The sequence below is a fragment of the Mesoplodon densirostris genome, chromosome X (genome assembly GCF_025265405.1).
Source record: "Mesoplodon densirostris isolate mMesDen1 chromosome X, mMesDen1 primary haplotype, whole genome shotgun sequence".
Taxonomy (NCBI): Eukaryota; Metazoa; Chordata; class Mammalia; order Artiodactyla; family Ziphiidae; genus Mesoplodon; species Mesoplodon densirostris.
This window is the reverse complement of record NC_082681.1, coordinates 24,648,149-24,668,145: the sequence shown is the minus strand read 5'-3', so window position 1 is coordinate 24,668,145 and position 19,997 is coordinate 24,648,149. Positions and strand designations below refer to the sequence as shown.

Below are 19,997 nucleotides of genomic sequence, written 5' to 3'. Positions count from 1 at the left end.
TTTTTCTCCTACAGCGGCAGCTGAATAGGCCACATGTTCCAGATGGTACAGCTGTAAAACAGTGGAGCCTCAGTCAGCCTCGAGCCTTGAGGGACTGTGTGGAGCAGATCTCCTCCCAGCGTGGGGTATGTGGTGTGGGAAAGGTAGAAGCTCTTGGTGTGCAAAGCTTCTGACGCTCTGAGATTATCTGTTATCTGACCGTACTTGTATTCCTATGGAAGACCCTCCCCCTTTCTTCTGCATACATAGCACTTACTTCATACTCTTAACTTAGTTGTTAATAAATCTACGTGTTATACCCAGACTCCCCTGGACTGGCTCTATGGGACAAAAGATCAGGCACAAGTCAGCAAGCAAAGCTTTAACTTTCAACCAAATACATAGTTGTGAGCAATTCAATTCAGTAAACACAACTATTTTCTACTGCACAAAAAACAGGAAATAATTAAATTTCTTATAGACATTTCTTTATTATACTTTCCCACTTGAATATTTAGAGAATAATTTAAATGTAATGCATACTGACAGCAAGCACAGTATCAAATATTAGTTTTTTAATTTTTTTCTGTTCTCACCCTTTATTCCTTTAGGAAAAAAATATTTAGATGACCTCAAAGAAACAATTATTATGCTAATCACAGTATGCAGTAACACGTACAAGCCCATACTCAATAGAAAAGAAAGCAACAAAGAAGTGAAAAAGTCTTTCTCCTCAAATCATTTTAATTCAATTTTCCACAGCCATATAAATTTAAAGTATGAAACAACAATAATACAGCTATAGAATCTAGGTTCTCTTTCAAAGCAGCGGCATATAAAACATAGAAAAGCTAAAACCTCAGCACAAGCTTCAAAAGAACAAGGACTGAGAGGATTTTGATGAAGACATGAAATGCACAAAATACAGTACACAAAAATACTAGAATGCATAAAATATAAAGCTACACATTTCAGGTAGAAAGCATTGTAAAATATATAAAATATGCAAGAAATCAAAACCAAAGAGATTTTTCTTAGAGTACCATGAATACACTGGAACTGGCAATTAGCATTTGAAGATGGGAACAAGAAAATAGCAGTTTCCCATTTAAAACTTTATTTCTAGGCTTTAGGATTTCACCTTCTTGACATCCTTCTTTCCAGAGCTCTCAGTAGCTGACTCTGCTTTTCTTTTCTGTGACTAAAATGGAAACAGATTTAATGTTCTGCTCCAATATGCACATTTTTAAATGGCCCAACAATGTTAAATCTAGGATGTAAATGCATTAAAAAAAAATTTTAACATGAATATTCACTTAAATGTTATACTCACATTTAATGTTCTATATAGCCCAACAAACTATGTAACCCAATGTAAAATAACCTCCAAACATGTTTCTTTTTAAGAAAAGACATAAAATACCCATCAAAAATAGTCATCAAGTTTCTACTTACACATGGTACTATAAATGTATGCTTATCTTAAAGAGCTACTTAATACTTAAAGTTTTCTGGGAAAAATGTTATTTATGAGTGTATTATTTTTTTAATCTTATGACAGATGTTAACATACCATATTTCATATATTCTATGATGCACATTTGTTTCCCACTTTAGCATCTCTGAAATCGGGATGCATCCTATAACTGATGACAAATCATAGTTACTTGGCAGCAGTTTTTCTTAGTGGCACATAAAATAATGCTGTGTCTTACAATGGAATGCATCTTAGACTTGATGAAATATGGTAGTTTACTTAACCACACTCAAATAGTATGATCTATTAAAGAGTATTTGAAATTGTAACTATACAAGGCAACCTGACTGAATTAAAATTAAGTCATCTTATTATTCAACAGTTAACTTATTACCAAGTAAAGCTTTGCTGTCTCCTCAAAGTTCTTATTTGCACTCATAGTTCCACAAACATCAGAAAACTTATTTGATCAAATCAGAACTCCCAGTTTCAACCTCAGTCCCACCCCACCCCACCCCTCTCCTACTCCCCATGACAACTCTAGTCTCAATTCAAAGGATTTTACTTGCATTATACTTCTGCTTAAAAGTCATGAGGAATTTTTTTAAAAATACTGAGCCCTGTTACTATGGGAGTTCCTAATCATATGTTCTACAAACAAATAGGAAGCATGTGGTTGTAGTGTAATTCTTTTTCTGTCAAAAACAAATCAGCATTTCATAAAACCAGTTTTTATAATAGGTATCACTATGGCATTAAACATAATATAGGCATTTTAATTATGTAAAAAAAATGGGATCTACCTAAAAGTTAGGAAAATGCTGAAAATTTTACCATTGGAGTTTTAGTTGCCCGTTTCTTCTTTTCTGCTCTCTCTCTTTCCTCAATTTCCATATTTTCTTTCTCAATCAATGAAATCAGAGTATTACAGCGTCTCTGGAATTCCTAAACCAATTAATACAAGACTTTTAATTTCTTCAACCCCGGCACAATCTTTAAAAATTGGTAATTCTTTAACTGTATCATTGTTGTGATACAGAATTTCTAAGTTGGTATTCTTCAGAACAATATTCATACAGAGTATATTCCACCAAAAATATGAGAAGTGGATAAATATCATTCAGTGGGTAAATAAATTGTGGTACATCCATACATTGAAATACTACTCAGCAATAAAAAGGAAAGAAGTATTGGTATATGCAACAACCTGGATGAACCTCAATGGAATGACGCTGAGTGAAAAAAAGCCAATCTCAAAAGGTTACATACCATATTGTTCCATTTATATAGCATTCTTAAATGGAAGTTTAGAAATGGAGAACATATCAATGGTTGCCAGGGGCTAGGGAAAGGGGGGAGAGTGGGTGTGACTATAAAGAGCTAGCACAAGGAAGTCTCGTGGTGGTGCTAGTTACACATATCTATGTGTGATAAAATTGCACTGAACTACACACACGTGCGCGTGCACACCCCCTCCCCCCGACACACACAAGCGCATTTATAACCAATGAAATCTGAATAAGCTCTGTGGATGGTACTAATGTCAATTTCCTGGTTGTGACACTGTACTGTATTTATGAAATATGTTACCATCTGGTAAAACTAGGTGAAGGGTGCATGGGCCCTCCCTGTACATTTCTTTACAACTTCCTGTGAATCTTAAGTACTTTGAAAGAAAAAGTTAACAAAAATCACATAAGCAAAAAAATAAGAGGATGTCCTATTGTCAAAGCACATTTTGGAAGTACTCAGTTTACAAAAGTCAAACAGATTTCTTTTCTACAGGGCTGCTCACAGCCTTTAAGCTCCTAATGAGCATTGTCAACCACTAGGGTAGGCGATGTAAGAAGCAAGCAATTCCCCAAGCTATTCAAACAGCAGAACTCTCTTCTCAAAGGACATCTTGTGGGATCAGAGTTCTGAGGAGGGTGTCTCAGGAAACACTAATGCATTTGTTAATTCAGAGCAAACAATAGCTGAAAAGATTCCCACATTAACCTTGCAACTATCTATATATTTCACTGCCAGCAAATCAATGCATCCAAACTATAAACAGTTTTTATGAACATATGGTGAGCATTAAACATATGATTAATATGGATGCTCATGTATATTAACCCTGTACACTTTGCTGTATTTTAAAGGTAAATAAGTTGAATATCAAAGGATAAATAACATATAAAAATGATTTTTTTTTGTATAAGCAAAAATATCTGGGGCTTCCCTGGTGGCGCAGTGGTTGAGAGTCCGCCTGCTGATGCAGGGGACATGGGTTCGTGCCTCGGTCCGGGAAGATCCCACATGCCGTGGAGCGGCTGGGCCCGTGAGCCATGGCCACTGAGCCTGCGCGTCCGGAGCCTGTGCTCCGCAATGGGAGAGGCCACAACAGTGAGAGGCCTGCATACCGCAAAAAAAAAAAAAATCTGATAAAATATAAAACAGCTAAACCCTCAAATAAAAATGTAGATTTATTGGCAATTAAGAACTCCAACCAAAAAATGGTCCAAGTACAAGAATAGAAAACTCATAGGACTCCCCTGGTGGTCCAGTGGTAAAGAATTGCCTTCCAATGCAGGAGACGCGGGTTCCATCCCTGGTCAGGGAACTAAGATCCCACATGCCGCGGGGCAACTAAGCCCATGTGCCACAACTACTGAGCTTGCACGCCTCAACAAGAGAGCCTGTGTGCCGCAAACTACAGAGCCCACACACCACAACTAGAGACAGAAAACCTGCATGCTGCAACTAGATAGAAGCCCGAGCATCGCAATGAAGAGACCGCATGCCATAATGAAAGATCCTGCATGCCTCAGTGAAGATCCTGTGTGCCACGACTAAGACCTGATGCAGCCAAAAAATTAATAAAAATAAATAAATAAAATAAATATTTTTTAAAACTCGTAAAAAATTAAAATGTCCATATATTAAAAATTTTTTTCAAAGAAATGCAAAGTAAAACAATGATATATTTATTAAATTAGCAATGACACGTTCATGCAAGTGTGTGTGTGTGTGTGTGTGTGTGTGGTGTGTGTATCCGGTGTTGGCAATAAGATGAAATGGGAGCTCTCATTCATTGATGATGGGATGCCAATGTTAAAAGTTGTGCCCCCAACAAAATCTGTAAGTTGAAGTCTTAACACCCCTGCAATGTGACTGTGTTTGGAGAAAGGGCCTTTATGGAGGTAATTAAGGTTAAATGAAGTCATAAGGGTGGGGCCCTAATCCGATAGGTCTGGTATTCCAAGAGGAAGAGACACCCAGAGATCCCTCTTCTCTCTCTCCCTCTCTCCACTCACACAGAAAGGGTCATGTGAGGACACAGCAAGACGACCCCATCTACAAGCCAGGGAGAAAGGCCTCACCAGGAACCAACCCTCCTGGCACCCTGATCTTGGACTTCCAGTCTCCAAAGCCATGAGAAATTTGTTTAAGCCACCCCATCTACAGTACTGTGTTATGGCAGCCCAAGCAGACTAAAATAATATCTTTCTAGAAAGCAATTTGGGAATATCAATGATACATCTTAAAATTTTCATACTCTTTGAATGAACAATTCCACTCCTAGATGCTTAATGTAAGGCAATAAGAGATGTATACAAAGATTTACAGAACAATATTTAGAGCAGTGCCATTTTTAGCAGAGAAATACTGGGAACTAAATTTTGGGTACTTTGTCAATTACCATATACATATATACACATCTTACTATATATGTATATACACAGCATAAATACCTGAGAGAGTACTAACTACATACAGTGTTACTAGTGGTTAACAGCAGCTATTTCTGAAAGTAGGAGCAATGGTAACTTTTATTTTCTTCTTTATACTAGCATGTATTTTCTAAATTTTCTGCAATGAACATTTAGGTATTAGGCAATCTAACATTTTTAAGAAATGGCAAATTTTTTAAATACAGTTTTATCTTTCCAAATAAAAGCTAGAAAAATGGCATACAGAATCAACTATTCAAGCATTTTCTACTCTGTAGAATTCAAGCCCAAAAGAAGGCAGAAAACCAAAGATAGTCTAGCCAGAAAAAAATTCTTCATTAACAAGTTATTGTTTGGCTATTAAAAATAACCTTACAAAACACTGGTACATTCACGCATCTTGTGCATCCTCAATTACCCAAGCTTAAATAATTTAGGAAAAATAACACTGGAATTTTCCTTACTTACCAAAACAATAGTGGTATCTTTAATATGCAGAACAAGCACTCTTCACAGCTTCATTCAGTAACACACATACAAATTAAACAGCATGTTATTCAATTTATCTATTATAGAAAGGGCTAAGTTGACCCCGATGAGATTTGATTGTTGGTTTCTAGGGAGACTAGATAGAGTCTTTATGTGAAGCTGATTCTTGAATCATTAAGCTATACCCTCTGGCTATTATTATTCTCAGTAAGTAATAGTTGCCTGTGACTGCAGATATCTTTAGATACATATTCATGGTTCATAATGGGTGATTCAGAAAAAAAACTAACACTTTTGAGACAGTCTCATATGCAGTGAAATAGAATATTTCAAAATGATTATAAATCGACTGTATAATAAGTTCTTACCTTCATTCCTTTTAACCTGTCACTAACTACAGACAGAAAAATAATCTAACTCTCTGGAGAAAGGCACCAAGGAATAAGTGAGTCTGGACGCTACTTTCCTAGCATAGGTAATGCCACTTTCTCTAAAGATACCAACCCCATCTTTTATTCACATGCTTCAAGACTGCCTAACTAAACAGATGGTATCATAAACAGAACACGAGCTAACACCAGAAATTACAAGGAGGCCAGATTACCAATAAAATAGTGATTCACGTTTTGAATAACTAAGTGACTATGAAATGACTATGAGAAATTTCATGATGTCAAAAGCACTTTTATCTTATATAATTTCGCCTTTCACAAACATATCCCCCTAGATTCTTGTACCTTTTTTTTTTTTTTTTTTTTTTTTGCTGTACGCGGGCCTCTCACTGCTGTGGCCTCTCCCGTTGCGGAGCACAGGCTCCGGACACACAGGCTCCGCGGCCATGGCTCGCGGGCCCAGCCACTCCGCGGCATGTGGGATCTTCCGGGATAGGGGCACGAACCCGTGTCCCCTGCATCGGCAGGCGGACTCTCAACCACTGCGCCACCAGGGAAGCCCCCTTGTACCTTTTTAATCTTCCTATTTTCCTCGGATTACAGGGAGTGGTTCATGTGCTCTCAAACTGTTTCCACAATTCTGTAGTCTAATTATCTCTTTCTCTCACGATTTCCCCATGCTGGATTTAGGAATGAAATTGGAGGGAGAAAAATAGCACACAAGAGGAAGAGAGGAGATACAAAAACAATAAAGGCAACAGAAGAGAGTAGGAAAATGACAAATGGAAAACTGTTCTGCAGTGTTAATAGCTGTGGCCAAAGGAAAATAAAAGTACTTTGTGTTCACACATGCTCAGGAAATGCTAGATTTTTAAAAGGTTAAACAAATTTCTTCATGGCAGGACTTCTCAGAGCTTTTAGCATTCTAATGTAGATTGGAAAGGTCAAGGGCAGGATTCAGTATCAGCATTTCCCAAATTTATTTGAACAGAGAACCCTGTTCTGCATATTGTATACAGTAAGGCCCCTACATACAAACCGAGAACTTTCAAAGATGCGAACTTGCATTCCATCTTGCAGCTTGCCCTCCATCTCCTACTGCTGATGATCCTTCAGCTCTACCATCTCCCACCTCCTCTCCCTCCTCCAGTCAGTAACTCTTCTTGCCTGTTCACTCTATGCCAGCCCCTATATGCCAGCTATTATACTGTACTACTGTACTTTTCAAGGTACTATACTGTAAGATTTAAAATGTTTGATTTTTTGTATTTTTTATGTATTATTTGTGTGAAAAGCATTATAAATCTATTACAGTAGTACTATATAGCCGATTGTGTTAGTTGGGTACCTAGGCTAACTTTGTTGGACTTAACAAAGAAATTGGACTTATGAATGCACCCTTGGAATGGAACTCGTTCGTATGTAAGGGACTTACCGTATTTGCAAATCCTGGAACAATGTTTGGTAGAAACCAACTTGGGAAATGCTGTGCAGGGTAAGAGTGATAGATAAGACTAAGTTTGAGTCAAAACACAAAGAACCTAGAAGCTAAAAACAAAGAACTAAGCAATTTTACTTAATTCAGTTGACAAAAGGATCTCACTGATGATTGTTGAGCAGGAGTCGTCATGTAATTAAAGGTGTATTTTGCACTCTGAAATCTTCCCTTGATACAGTCTCAATAGTGGGAGCTCATAAAATTACCGACTCTCAAGGTTGGAAAGGACCTTTAAAAATTATTCAAGTTGATGCTGAATCCCTTCTACTAGGTCCTTACTAATTAGCTATTCAGCTTGTCTGAATTCTTCCAATGACGGGGTACTCACTACCTCCCAAAGCTGTCTATTCCACCTTCGGACAAGTTAAAAATGTTCCCTTATGCAAAGCTACAATGTACTACCTTATAGTTTCCAACAGTCAGTTCTAGGTCTAACTTTTGTAGTCAAATTGAACAAGCTGATTCTCTCTTCTGTATGACAATCTTTCAAATATTACAAGGCACCTCTCATGGCGCCATCACAATCACTGCAATTACCACCAGACCTGCCAGACATCCCTCTTTTAGGCCAAATAGCCTCCCCCTTTACCCATCCTTCATATAACACTTTTCTTGAAGGACTGTATAACACTTATGTCTACCCTTGGTTATATTATTTCTTTCCTTCCACCTTTCTTACACATTCTTTTAAACCAGGGGTCAGCACATCCTTTCTGTGAAGAGCCAAACAGTAAATACTGTCAGCTTTGTAGACCACATGGTCTCTGTCACGACTGCTCAGCTCTGCCATTGCAGCATGAAAGCAGCCATAAACGATGCATAAGTGAATGCATGTGGCTGGGTTCCCATAAAACTTTACAGATACTAAAATCTGAATTTTGTATAATTTTCACATGTCACAAAATAGTCTTCTTTTGATTTTCTTTCAACCATTTGAAAATGTAAAAATCATTCCTGGCTTGCAGGCCGTACAAATACAGGTAAAGGGCTGCAGTTTGCCAAGCCCTGTTTTAAACTACGGTCTTTAGATTGACTTTAAACAAACTGTCTGCCTTGGTTTTCCGTATCTTTTTAATAGTTTATAATTCCATTCAATGCAAAGTCACCCAAGTTTCAACTTTTGAATACTAGGATATGTATCTCTACCTTTATTTAATAAATAATGGGATGTTTGCAGTAAGTGGCGCTGCCGTATACTGTGTGGTGAATATCAATCACGCCAGGCACCAAGTTCAAACATCCTCTGCCCCAATATTCAGCTTCAAAGCATCAATTCAAAGGGCACAGAAAGCATCAGTAGACTTGAAGTGACTTATTGAAAGAGATTAAAGAGACTCCACGTCACATTTCCTATGTACTAAAATCCTAGACACTAAGCCTGCCTAAGTCTGAATGACAGAAGGTTGCTGCCCGTTATGGTTGAAAGTCAAAAGCAGGTGAATGAGCAAGAGCAAAAAAATAAATAAATAAATTGCACTCCACATCTGCACATCTAAATTGGTAGGTGGTTCTATAAAGTCAGAATCTTCTTCTACAGTTCTTAGTAAAACAAAATGGGTGGTTTTTTCTCCTTTGCTCTTTTATAAACTCCCTATACTTTACCTTTGGGAACTGATACCTTCAACTATACATTCTGGGGTACATTTCCTAGGTTCTTTGTCACTTTGGAACCTCTATAATACTAACAAAAAGCAATGGCATTCTATACTAAAATCTCAGGGCCCACGCACACTGGTAGTTAGATGGGAGTTATATATTCTAATAATAATAAGAAATATATCCTATATTTCTTAAACAAGTATCAAATGTTATGATAGTTTTACCTAACTGCTGCTACTTAAACATCGTTATTTGTAAAATGTCACATCACCTGTTAATGCATGTATCATATTTCAGATTGTTAGAACAATTCAGTCTTAAATCAAACACTATAGTTACTAATAAAACACATGATATTTACAACTGGCTACTCAAACAAAAGCTGCAGGGATTACAGCCAAGTAAAGTCTATCATTAGAAAAAGGTAGATGAAAAGAAAAGAAAGGAAAGGAAAAGAAAAAAAGAACTCAAACCCGTTGCTACATTTCTTCACGTTCTATCCAAATCTGATCGAACTGTAGGGGTCTATGAGATAGAAGCAAACTGAAGTACGAAAGTTCCATGCTCATTTATTCACTGAATGCCTACTTTGTGCAAGGGTTATGCTGGTACTTCTTTTAGGTGTAACCATTTGCACCTGAAAGTTAAGAGAGCAGTAGTAAAAAATGACTCTGGGGCAGATGGTGCTATATTAGCCAAGGGAAGTAAAAAAAGAGGAGGAACAGAGAAAAGACAGAGATATAAATTTGGGAATCGTCAGCCTATATGGTAGTTGAGGTAGACATTTGCCCATTTCCACAGAACAGTATTTCTAAAATGTAAATCTGGCCATGTCACTGCCCTGTTAAAATCTTTCAATGACTCCCCTTTTCCTATAGAATAATGACCAAAGTTCAATACCAAGGACAGGGCTCTTCATAATTTGGCTGCCAGCTCCTTCCTCATCTTCCAGGACTTCCCTACTCACACTCCAGCACAACCTACTTGCAGTTTTTTAATGTGCTGTGCTTGTTTCTACCTTTGCACATGCTGTTTCCACAGTCCCAGGGCCAACTCCTTCCTGGTCATTCAAGACTCAGTTCCAAGAAGGACCTCTTCTATGAAGCCATTCCTCTGACCTAACCCTCAAGGCAAAGTTAAACACAACCCCTTCTGTACATACCTCTATATAGGACCTTTCTGAAAATTAAGGCTGAAAGGGACATTTTAGTGTTTCAAGCACATTGGGAAACAATATATCCCTATAAGCATAAATATATTTTAATATTTTCATAATTCTACAGTCAAGAAGAACCCATCATTAATTTTACATTTTACCAAGTTTGTGAATAATGTATTAATTCATATCCTCACATTTCACTAAGAATGTAATGCTCTAAGAAATCAATATTAGCTGTTATCACACAATTAAGCACTAATACACAAAATAAAAAATCATGAGTGGCCTTCTTTATAAAATTTCCTAGGCTATGCTGCATAAGCAACAAACAAAAGTGTTATTGTGACTATAAGACAGGTTGGAAAATTTTTAATTTGACTTTTGTTTTTCTAAAGTATCTAGAAAGAAAATCCTTCTCTGACTGGACAGATAATTTATCAAATATCCTGTGCTGAACTAATAATTTAGTTAATGTTTACTATCAACGATAAACCTATAAAAAGGGAAGTAAGCTAATAAAGAGCTATAGCAATATTTTCTAAATAGTATTTTTTCTCCTACAATTCTGATGAGGAATGTCATGCTCTTAATTTTAAATAAGGAACACTTTCATTAATAATAAAGCTGTGATTTGAAAACCAACAGCAATAACATGAAATTTTTATTACATTGTATACAACAGTGTGTGATTCTCTCTCTGAGATACTACCCAAAAAATTCATTTAAGCTACTACAAAAGGCAGGGTAATTGTAATAACTAATTACTAATACTCTGATTCAACTCTAAAGTCCATGGCCACAGGCTATGTACACGGAGCTTCTGGCAAGGCCAGGAGAGGAAAGAAAAAAGCTTCCTAGAGGCTAAAAAGTAAGAATATTTTTTAACTAAAATTAAGAGTCAAAGCAACCCTGCAAAGGAAGCATAGTGGCTATATCAAGAAATGTTCTTTATTTCAGAGAGCCAAATTCTGCTTTTTCTCCTTTAAGTACTTAAAAGAACCTAAGCAGGTCCAAAGAATTACTGATTAAACTTTGGATAATTTCAATATGTCCTTTCCAGTAAACTAATGTGCTAGATATTTTAGACTTCTCAGATTCTTTTCAAATCTCCCAGTCACGTTAGTCTGTCACTAAATGAACAGAGATAATGCCCTGACATTCATTCCCTAAAAGGAATTAATGAGCTAATGTTGGTAAAGGGATTGGCAACCTTATATATAAAAGGTAGTATATAAATACAAAGTATTATCTTTTCCTCTTACAGTCATCTGGCAAAGGTCCTTTTAATTCTGATAGTTTTTAAATGTCCTAAGCCTAAGACCTCAATATAATACATTTTTTTCTTAGAAGGAAAATGGTAGGGCAATTCATGTACTCTGAGCTTAAAAATCTAAATTGATCATATCCTTCCTACTTGTTTATGTAGTTCAATAGAGACTGATTACTTACTTAAAGACCACACAAGTTCTCAGAGAAAGAAATCACAGTCTTTTTAGCACAGAGAAACAGAACTAAAACTCATTTTCTCTTTTGTATAGCCAGCATTTTTAAATGGAGAAGAGCCTCAAAGAAATTTTCAACCTTTAGCTGAAGGCTTTCAAAATGTGGCATATTTAGAAGTGGAGGTTCATGCCTTTAAGTACTTTAAGACTGTTAAGTCAGAAGCCATGAATTCAGTACTTTGAGATCTTTGAATAAAATATAACTACCAAGGTTTCTTTTTTTTTCCCTAAGTATTTCACACTATTTATTGGTGTCTCTGGGAAAGAGTCATCTTTAAGCAAGGTTATGTTTTTAAAGATAGCTTCTTTAGTAAGCTAAGTTTAAAGTTTAATCATTAATAAAATTTTAATTTGAACACAGTGACACACTCACATAATGAATCAAATTACATCCCCTGTTATTTCTAAGATGGGGTTTTTCAATGAAGCAAATTATTTTAATTTTGGAAATCACAAATGCCTCATTCAAGGGGGAAGTTTCACTTCCTAGATTGTGAATGTGATTCACTATACAAGACCAATTATTTAAAATGAGGGGAAAAGAGATCTAGAAATAATAGTAATCCATTTCTTTAATTCCCTAATGATTTTTATTATCATGAAACATTCCAAAAAGATGGTCTAAATGTATTCATGCATATTTTAAAATATATTACTTATATTCTAAATCCAGAAATATAAGCAAAAATTATCCATTAACTAGGAAGGAAATAATATAGTAGAAAAGTTAACAAAAACTCTGGACTAAAATATATAATATGAAATAAACTACTATATGTTTTTAAAGATTCTTTAGAAATCATAAATTCCACCTTCCAGAACATAATTAAGGACAGAATTGTCTTCATTTTTAACAGACAAAATAAAAGTTTCATTTTTCAATCACGTATGTAGTTAATATCCACTCTTTGGAAAACATACATTAGAGATTTAAACCTCTTGGTAAAGAAAGAGGTAAATGTTTTGTTGAAAGATGGAAGAAAAGATTCTTTACAAGGGAGTTCAGAGACATCTAGTGGTTGTTAATAATACACTGGGTTTCTTCCCGGAAAATGAAATAAGGTTATGTATGTAGTTCTACAGTCATGTTCGTATTACAAATAATATAAGATTTTCCTTGCTCTTTTGAATCTGTTTCATCCGACTGCTTTAGTTTAATGTTTCCAGAAACTGAAAACAGCATTAAACTCAACCTTTTAAAAAATTAGTAAACTATCACTGAAATAATACTCAAAATTCAGTAAATGTTCCATCACATAAAAGGGCATGTATGATCGAAAACATGATTCATCAACAAATGCAGGTGGGCATTTGTCTTTTACAAGCTGCTGATGCCGCTCTAAATTAGATCATTATACGCATAAAACCTCAAATGGCTAAAAATTTTAAATGCATGGATTTTGAAAGGAGTTCTCTGCTAAACATGGTCATAGATGCACCGAGCTAGAAGGCACCTTAAAAGGCCAACTAGCTCACTGCCAAAGTCTTCAGACTGTCAAAATAGAATCTCATTTTCAAAGCTAATAGAAAGCTATTTAACACTGTTCTTCAATAATCTATTTCAACCATCCAAAGAACCCTGTCAAACAACTCTTCCCTACATCCAACCTCAGCCATTCATGCTACAGATTAATTCCTATCTTTTATATTTTTTTCTCAATTCTTCCTACTGTATCTTATTAACATATACACCTCTTCCTATTCTTTTGTACAAGTATAGCACTTTACATTCATCCCTACAATTGTCATGTTGCAAGGGAGATTCAATCAATTCATCATTCCAATTTCTCTAGTTCCTTTTGGATTCTGGCTTGATCCAAAGTACTTGCTACCTCTCCCAGCATTATGTATTCCATAAACTTGATAGACACATTCTAATAACAATCCAGGAACCCTCTAAATTTGTGTTAAAATTTTAAGAAATATCTGATCTTATAAAGCATCCACCAAAATTAGCATCTTGAATATAGCAACTCAGATTTTTCTTCTATTTTTTTCAACTTGAACTGAAAATATAAAATGGGTCAAACAAAATGTTCAGCATTGCTTCACACCCCTATGAACTTTTGGCCAAGAAAACATTTATGATAGACAGAAACTAAAGAAAAATGTTCACTGTTTAGATTGTTAGTTTCTGGTTACTTTTAATGTTTAGGCTGTATGAATCTACTTTTGTCTTAATTACCTCGGCTAACAAAAGACTGATGATGCCAACATTAAAAACATGTGGCATTTATTTCAATATCAGCAAGAATACTTCTAAGCAGCACTAGGATTTAACAGGAACACAATTCATGTTAGAAAGTAACAGTAAATTGCATGAAGCTAAAATAAAATCTCTTCTTAATTATTCTGTCTCATAATATTCTTATAAAAACTCTACTTAGGCAACAATTCCTTCTCATTAAAAATAAATCCTTAAGTTATTCACACAGTCTCAAGTATCACCTGCCTCATTACAAAGGGGAAACTACCTTTAAAGTGAAGAGCTCTGGTGGTTACCATATTAACCAAGTAATCAAACTCAGCATCACTAAGAATGTGACAACCTGACATAATGAGCCTCCTGATGTGATGCAATGAGAAATACACATCACTTAGGCAGCATTCCTGCCGAAAATGCTTAACCTAAATCTAACAGTGAGCAAACAATGAGATACATGTTGGGCATTCTACAAAATGAGTCTGGGTACCTTAAAAAAGTCATTGTCATGAAAAACAAAAAGTTGTAGACTGAAGAGACTAAAGAGACTCAACCAAATGCAATATGTGAACCCTGACTGGCTCATCAATTTAAAAAAACAGCTATGAGAGACACTTTAGGGACAACTGGAAAATTTTGTACATGGACTGTATACTAGATGACATTACTGAATCAACGTTAACATTTTCAGGTAGGATGATGGTACTGTGCTCATGTAGGAAAATATTATTTTTATTTAGGAGATAAATGCTGAAGTATTTAGAGGTGAACACTCATGCTGTCTGTGACTTACTTTCAAATGGTTCAGAAATATAGATCTGTATATAGATTAATGAGTATAAAACATAGATCTGTATTTCTGAATACAATATATAGATTCTATATGTGTAGATAGATGCCATGTATGTATGTATAAGTATATACACACATATACTAGTGAGAGGAGAAAGCCAACGTGGCAAAATGTTAAGAATTAGAGAATCTAAGTAAAGGATGTATGATATTTGACATTTTTCAAAAGAAAACGTTGGAGGAAATAAGTAACAAAGGAATACGTACCATGGCGGTTCTAGACTTGATAAACCAGTCAAATCTAAACTGAGGAGCATTCCGAACACACTGTCTTAATTCTTCATACACGTTTTCTCTATCAAAGCCCATTTTGTGTAACATACAAATCAAGAATCTATCTTCTTCCTCAGTATAGTTCTTTCCTTTGCTGGTTCCATACTGAATACGTAACTGATGAAATGGAGCCTTGTATCTTGCAATCTGTAGATTTAAACAAAATAGTGCTTTTGACTAAATGTGCAATAATAATAAGTCAAAGCTAATCACCATTTAATCAATTAAAACAATCTATTGGTAATGTGACAATTATGAAATATACTACTTTGGCATCCAGGGCTTTCTTGATACTGATCCTTCGTTGAATTCTTGCTTCTCCACGTTCAATTTGAGCCATAATTTTCTCAATGTCCTGTAATTCATTGCAACGTTCCCAAAATACAGCTGAAAAACAGAGTTATTACTTTACAATTCTATCATCTTAAGTAAATGAATCCAAGGAACTGTAGAATGAGGAATTAGCAGGAAAGGATACAGTGAACTTACACTGCTTATAATTAAGATTCAAATTCATCTGTATATATACGTTCAATTATTAAATACTCCTAAGGTGTAATAAATGAGAGGTATTAAATACCTCCTTCCATTTAAAAGTAAGACCTCAACAAGGAGGTTTTAGGTTAGTGATTTTCCTTTCATGAAATATTACAAAGTTTTTAATTATCCATCCCAGATGACTAGAATTTCAAAAGATACTACTACAGATACTGATTTAAGCTATGCTTTTATTCAAACATTATATAGAAGGCACCAAACACATAAAGTGAAACAGAAGAGAGGGTGGTCATATAGACTTAGAGAACATAGTTTCCTAGCAAGCAAAAATAAAAACGAAACTATTATCAACAGGTCAATCAAATTTCCTATAAAGCAACAATTTCTACTGAAACTGTTACTTCACTTTTGGAACCACTCACTATTCTTACAGTGTTTCCAGTGACATATAGCTTGTTTTTTTAACTTACTTGGAATAGCCTTTTCTCTTTAAAAAAAAAAAAAAAAAAAGGAAAGCCAAGTCACCCAAATTTTATAAATGAGCTAAATGAGCTGGCTGCATTAATATGTCACAACTTATGACTTCAGTGAGAGGCCCTCTAATGACATATTCTACATTCTCAAAGCTTTTCATTTTTAGAGTCTATTAAGAAAGGAATGTCAGTACTCTGATTTTTATAAGCACCTGTATTCATTTATTCATTCTCTCACTTATTCATTCAACACAATTTAAACGCCTACTATGTATAAGATACCACGAACAGCCAACTGTACACATTTCATCTTTTATTGCAACCAACTACATAAATTCTTTCAAATCTCCCCATCCTCTGACTTGGCCCCAATTAAGCTGCCCTGAGCTAGTCATGCTACCTGGATTGCTGTCGATTTGAAGGAACATCTGACATGGTATTTTTTTAAAATAAGCTCTTTTTAAAAATATTTATTTATTCATTTGGCTGCGCCAGGTCTTAGCTGCGGCACGTGGGATCTAGTTCCCTGACCAGGGATAGAACCCAGGCCCCCTGCATTGAGAGCACGGAGTCTTAGCCACTGGACCACCAGGGAAGTCCTGACATGATATCTTTTTAAATCATTTTTTTCTTGCAATTTCATACACACTGATGTTCTCCCCCTTCCTAACTTTTGAAGAAAATTCTACTCCAGAAAACCTCTCTGCACATATCCTTTTATACTCCTTTCATTCAACTCTTGCTGCTACAATTTCTCTCTCTCCTCTGTTTTTCCTCTCTTTAAGCCCCAAAATGTCCTAAACTTATGTGATAAATTTTAAGGGTAGTAGTAATGTTATACTGTTATCAAAGTAAAGGACATTCATAGACTTGAAGTTATACTACACGAAATAAAAACTCAAATATAATCCATCTCTCAAGTCCCTGGCAATCACCAGAAGACCCTTTCAGATTTCCAAAAGAAAAAAAAGGGTCTGTTCTCTAATTAAACATGGATTTATTCAAGCATTAGCACTATAACTAAATTAAAAATTGTGCCTAATCTATATTAATCTTTGGTATATTTAGTAGTATTTCAATGTTTCCTCCCTACTATTTTTCATGGCAAAAATGCAGAATTTCAGTTGTTAGGCTAAATAGGCTTTGAAAAGCTAGCTCAGAAACCTAAACCTACTTTGTAACATTGTTTCTATGGGGAAAAAAATGCCCTAGATTCTATACAGCTGATATTCAGACGAAATTTGAGAGCTCAACCTAACTGGATTTTAGAAACTTCCTATGTTCTTCTACATAAAGAAAATTTACTAGACATATTTACCTATTTTAATAAGATTTCTTTTCAGAAGCCTGAGGTTGGATGCACTGTGACATGGAAATCAATATTAACTCCATATGCTTCAGCACCTAATCTAGTTCTGGTCAAGACCAAAGACACAGCTAAGTAAGAGAAGGAGCTGATTTTAGGACCAATCAACAGATTTATTCAAGCAGTCTTTTCAGATCTACTCCAGCTTGCCTGGAGTTAACAGAATCCACACATAACTTGCCTGGAGCAAACTAGAACCCTGAGAGTGTTTGAGGATCTAAAAGGACCTTATAGGAATTCTCTACTTCAAGGACAACCTAGAAAGACACTAATTCCATCCACTGAAACTGAAGCCTTAGACTTGACTTGCCCAGAAGATGATCAAATTCCAGACGTGGGAAAGTAGGCATTTGCCAGTGCTCATCCAATAGCTACCACCCTTGTTTTATCAGTGCTATACTTGGCTCTATTAGCTAACTAGTAGGGACAACAGCAATTTGTTTTGATAAATCTTATAATCTTTTCATAGAAATACAATTATATTTTACACTTTCACTTACAGTTTATTCATAAAAGTCTAAAGGTCTCTGAACAAAGGTAAAATTAAATTGACACTAAAGAAATGTATAAGGTTACAATTAAACACCATTTTTGTAGTTGTAAACAAACCTGAATACTCCATGACCTCCTCAGGAGATTTGCCCTCCACCTCTCGAGCTATATTATCGATGTCATCTCTTCCATACTTCTCATTAGCTTTAATAAACTGATTAAAATCTCGCTTAGTCCAGTTTGTGAATCCCTGTGAACAAAAAATTAAGCATCATCAATAGAGGTTAAATCAACAAATCCAAATATTGTTCTATTTAGTTCTATACAACGATACATTAAAAACAGTTCAAAAGACTCGAAATTTTCCTCCTTATAAAATCCAAGGTTTTTTATGTTGGAATCAAAAGTTGAGTTAGTGTTATTAATAACTGCTTTTCTATCATGAAGAGAATGTACTTGCCTCCAAGTACTAAGAACTGATTTATAGTTCTAAGACATTGTGTAGTTTTTAACTCCGTATTTTATAGATGCCTACTACATTAAAATACAAATGCATTAAAATTAAAATACTAATGCAAATGCTGAAGTCCTGGATATTCCAGTACTTCATTTTTTTAACAGACTTATTCCCATGTAAATTAAGAAAAAATGTGAATGCATTAAATCAAAAAAATACATGAAGGAAAAAAAAAGACTGAAGAAAAATTTTTGTAGCTCTTTACATCATTCCAAACTACTGTGAACAAATAATTTCTGTTCAAAATTATATTCATAAATAGGATTCAATAAACAGAATGTTATTGGGCCTGCTCAATTTCTTTCCTAAAAGATAGAACAGTTCGACCAATCAGTGTTTTAAGTCTCTTTGGTATTTATTAGCATATCTCTGAAGTCACAAGATCAAATTTTTGTCTTCCACTCCTCATGTCCCAACCCACATAAATGTGATACCCTTGACAGAGCAAAACTCTATCCCTAGGCATTAGTTGATAAAGATTTTAGATTACCCCACATTTTGTTCCTCTGTACTCCCATGATTTTTTAAAGATTAATTATTTAGGGCAGTAGAGAAAGGTGATTAAAGATGACTTCAAGTACTAGGAGGGGCAAAAAACTGATTTTGTTTCTAATTACAAACTAAAGCAATTTCTCAGTTGAGACTGTATATTCACAATATATTGTACATTCACAATATACTGCAAGCCAAGTAACATTCTAAGACCATAACTTTATTTTTGTGTTCAGGAAATAAATTTTGAAAAAAAATCATGAATATTTAAATGTTTTATTTTATTCTGTGGTAAGTCCTAATATCAAAGGAATTTGTTGAATAAATAAATCTTGCTAGCTACTTTCTATACTAAGGTGGTATCATACAGTACACGTTTCTGTATTATTTTCCAAGGATCTTTTGCACTGTAATTCTTTTTATGTTCTACAGATTATTTTGGAAGTATGACACTCGTAAAACTCATTAAAGCAACAATGACCAGAAAGCATTAATATGTTGTTCAAATTGAAATGTTTCCTACTTATTAACTATTAGCTTTTAACTATACAATGAGCACCTCTTACAGTTTCAGAAATTTCTCATCATTGTATTAAAGTTCTTTTCAAGAAAGAATATAAGGCATTTTGAGAATTATGAAATCATTCCATAAATAAAAGATTAGTAGAGTATAATTTCAGAGGACAGTTCACAATCAATAAAATAAATTTAAATTTTCAAGAATATGCTAGTAATTACTGTCTATCAGGATTCATATGTGGATTAACTGACTTTATTATAATTGATAAAATGCATGTCTTATTTCTTATAATTGACACCTATATTTTGCATTTATATACTTTTTAGTATTTCTAAAAGAGTGTATTCTAAAAAAGGAATTTAAAAAAATAGGGATATTTGGTCTAAATGTATGTTTACAAAATAGCCCTGAGTTGTGTTGGTGTGTCCAATCAGGGTACCAGGCCCATATAATAAAAAGTAGGTGTAATTTATAATATCTTTTTTTCTATTCGTTGACTA

General features: G+C 34.8%; 1 protein-coding gene across 6 annotated transcripts in view; it reads right to left on the bottom strand.

The window, feature by feature from the left end:
• Nucleotides 1–546: 546 nt before the first annotated feature.
• SMARCA1 (SWI/SNF related, matrix associated, actin dependent regulator of chromatin, subfamily a, member 1) overlaps nt 547–19,997 on the bottom strand; it is a 70,679-nt gene continuing 51,228 nt past the window's right edge. For 3 of the 6 annotated variants that reach the window (XM_060087252.1, XM_060087253.1, XM_060087257.1), the window contains 5 exons: nt 18,086–18,218; nt 15,408–15,526; nt 15,074–15,286; nt 2,291–2,401; nt 547–1,180 (listed from right to left, as the gene is read on the bottom strand). In XM_060087252.1, coding sequence (XP_059943235.1) covers nt 1,109–1,180; nt 2,291–2,401; nt 15,074–15,286; nt 15,408–15,526; nt 18,086–18,218 — 648 coding nt within the window. In that variant the 3' untranslated portion in view covers nt 547–1,108. Of the gene's footprint in view, nt 1,250–2,259; nt 2,402–15,073; nt 15,287–15,407; nt 15,527–18,085; nt 18,219–19,997 lie in introns of all 6 variants that reach the window. The other 3 variants (XM_060087254.1, XM_060087256.1, XM_060087255.1) reach the window with 2 other exon arrangements.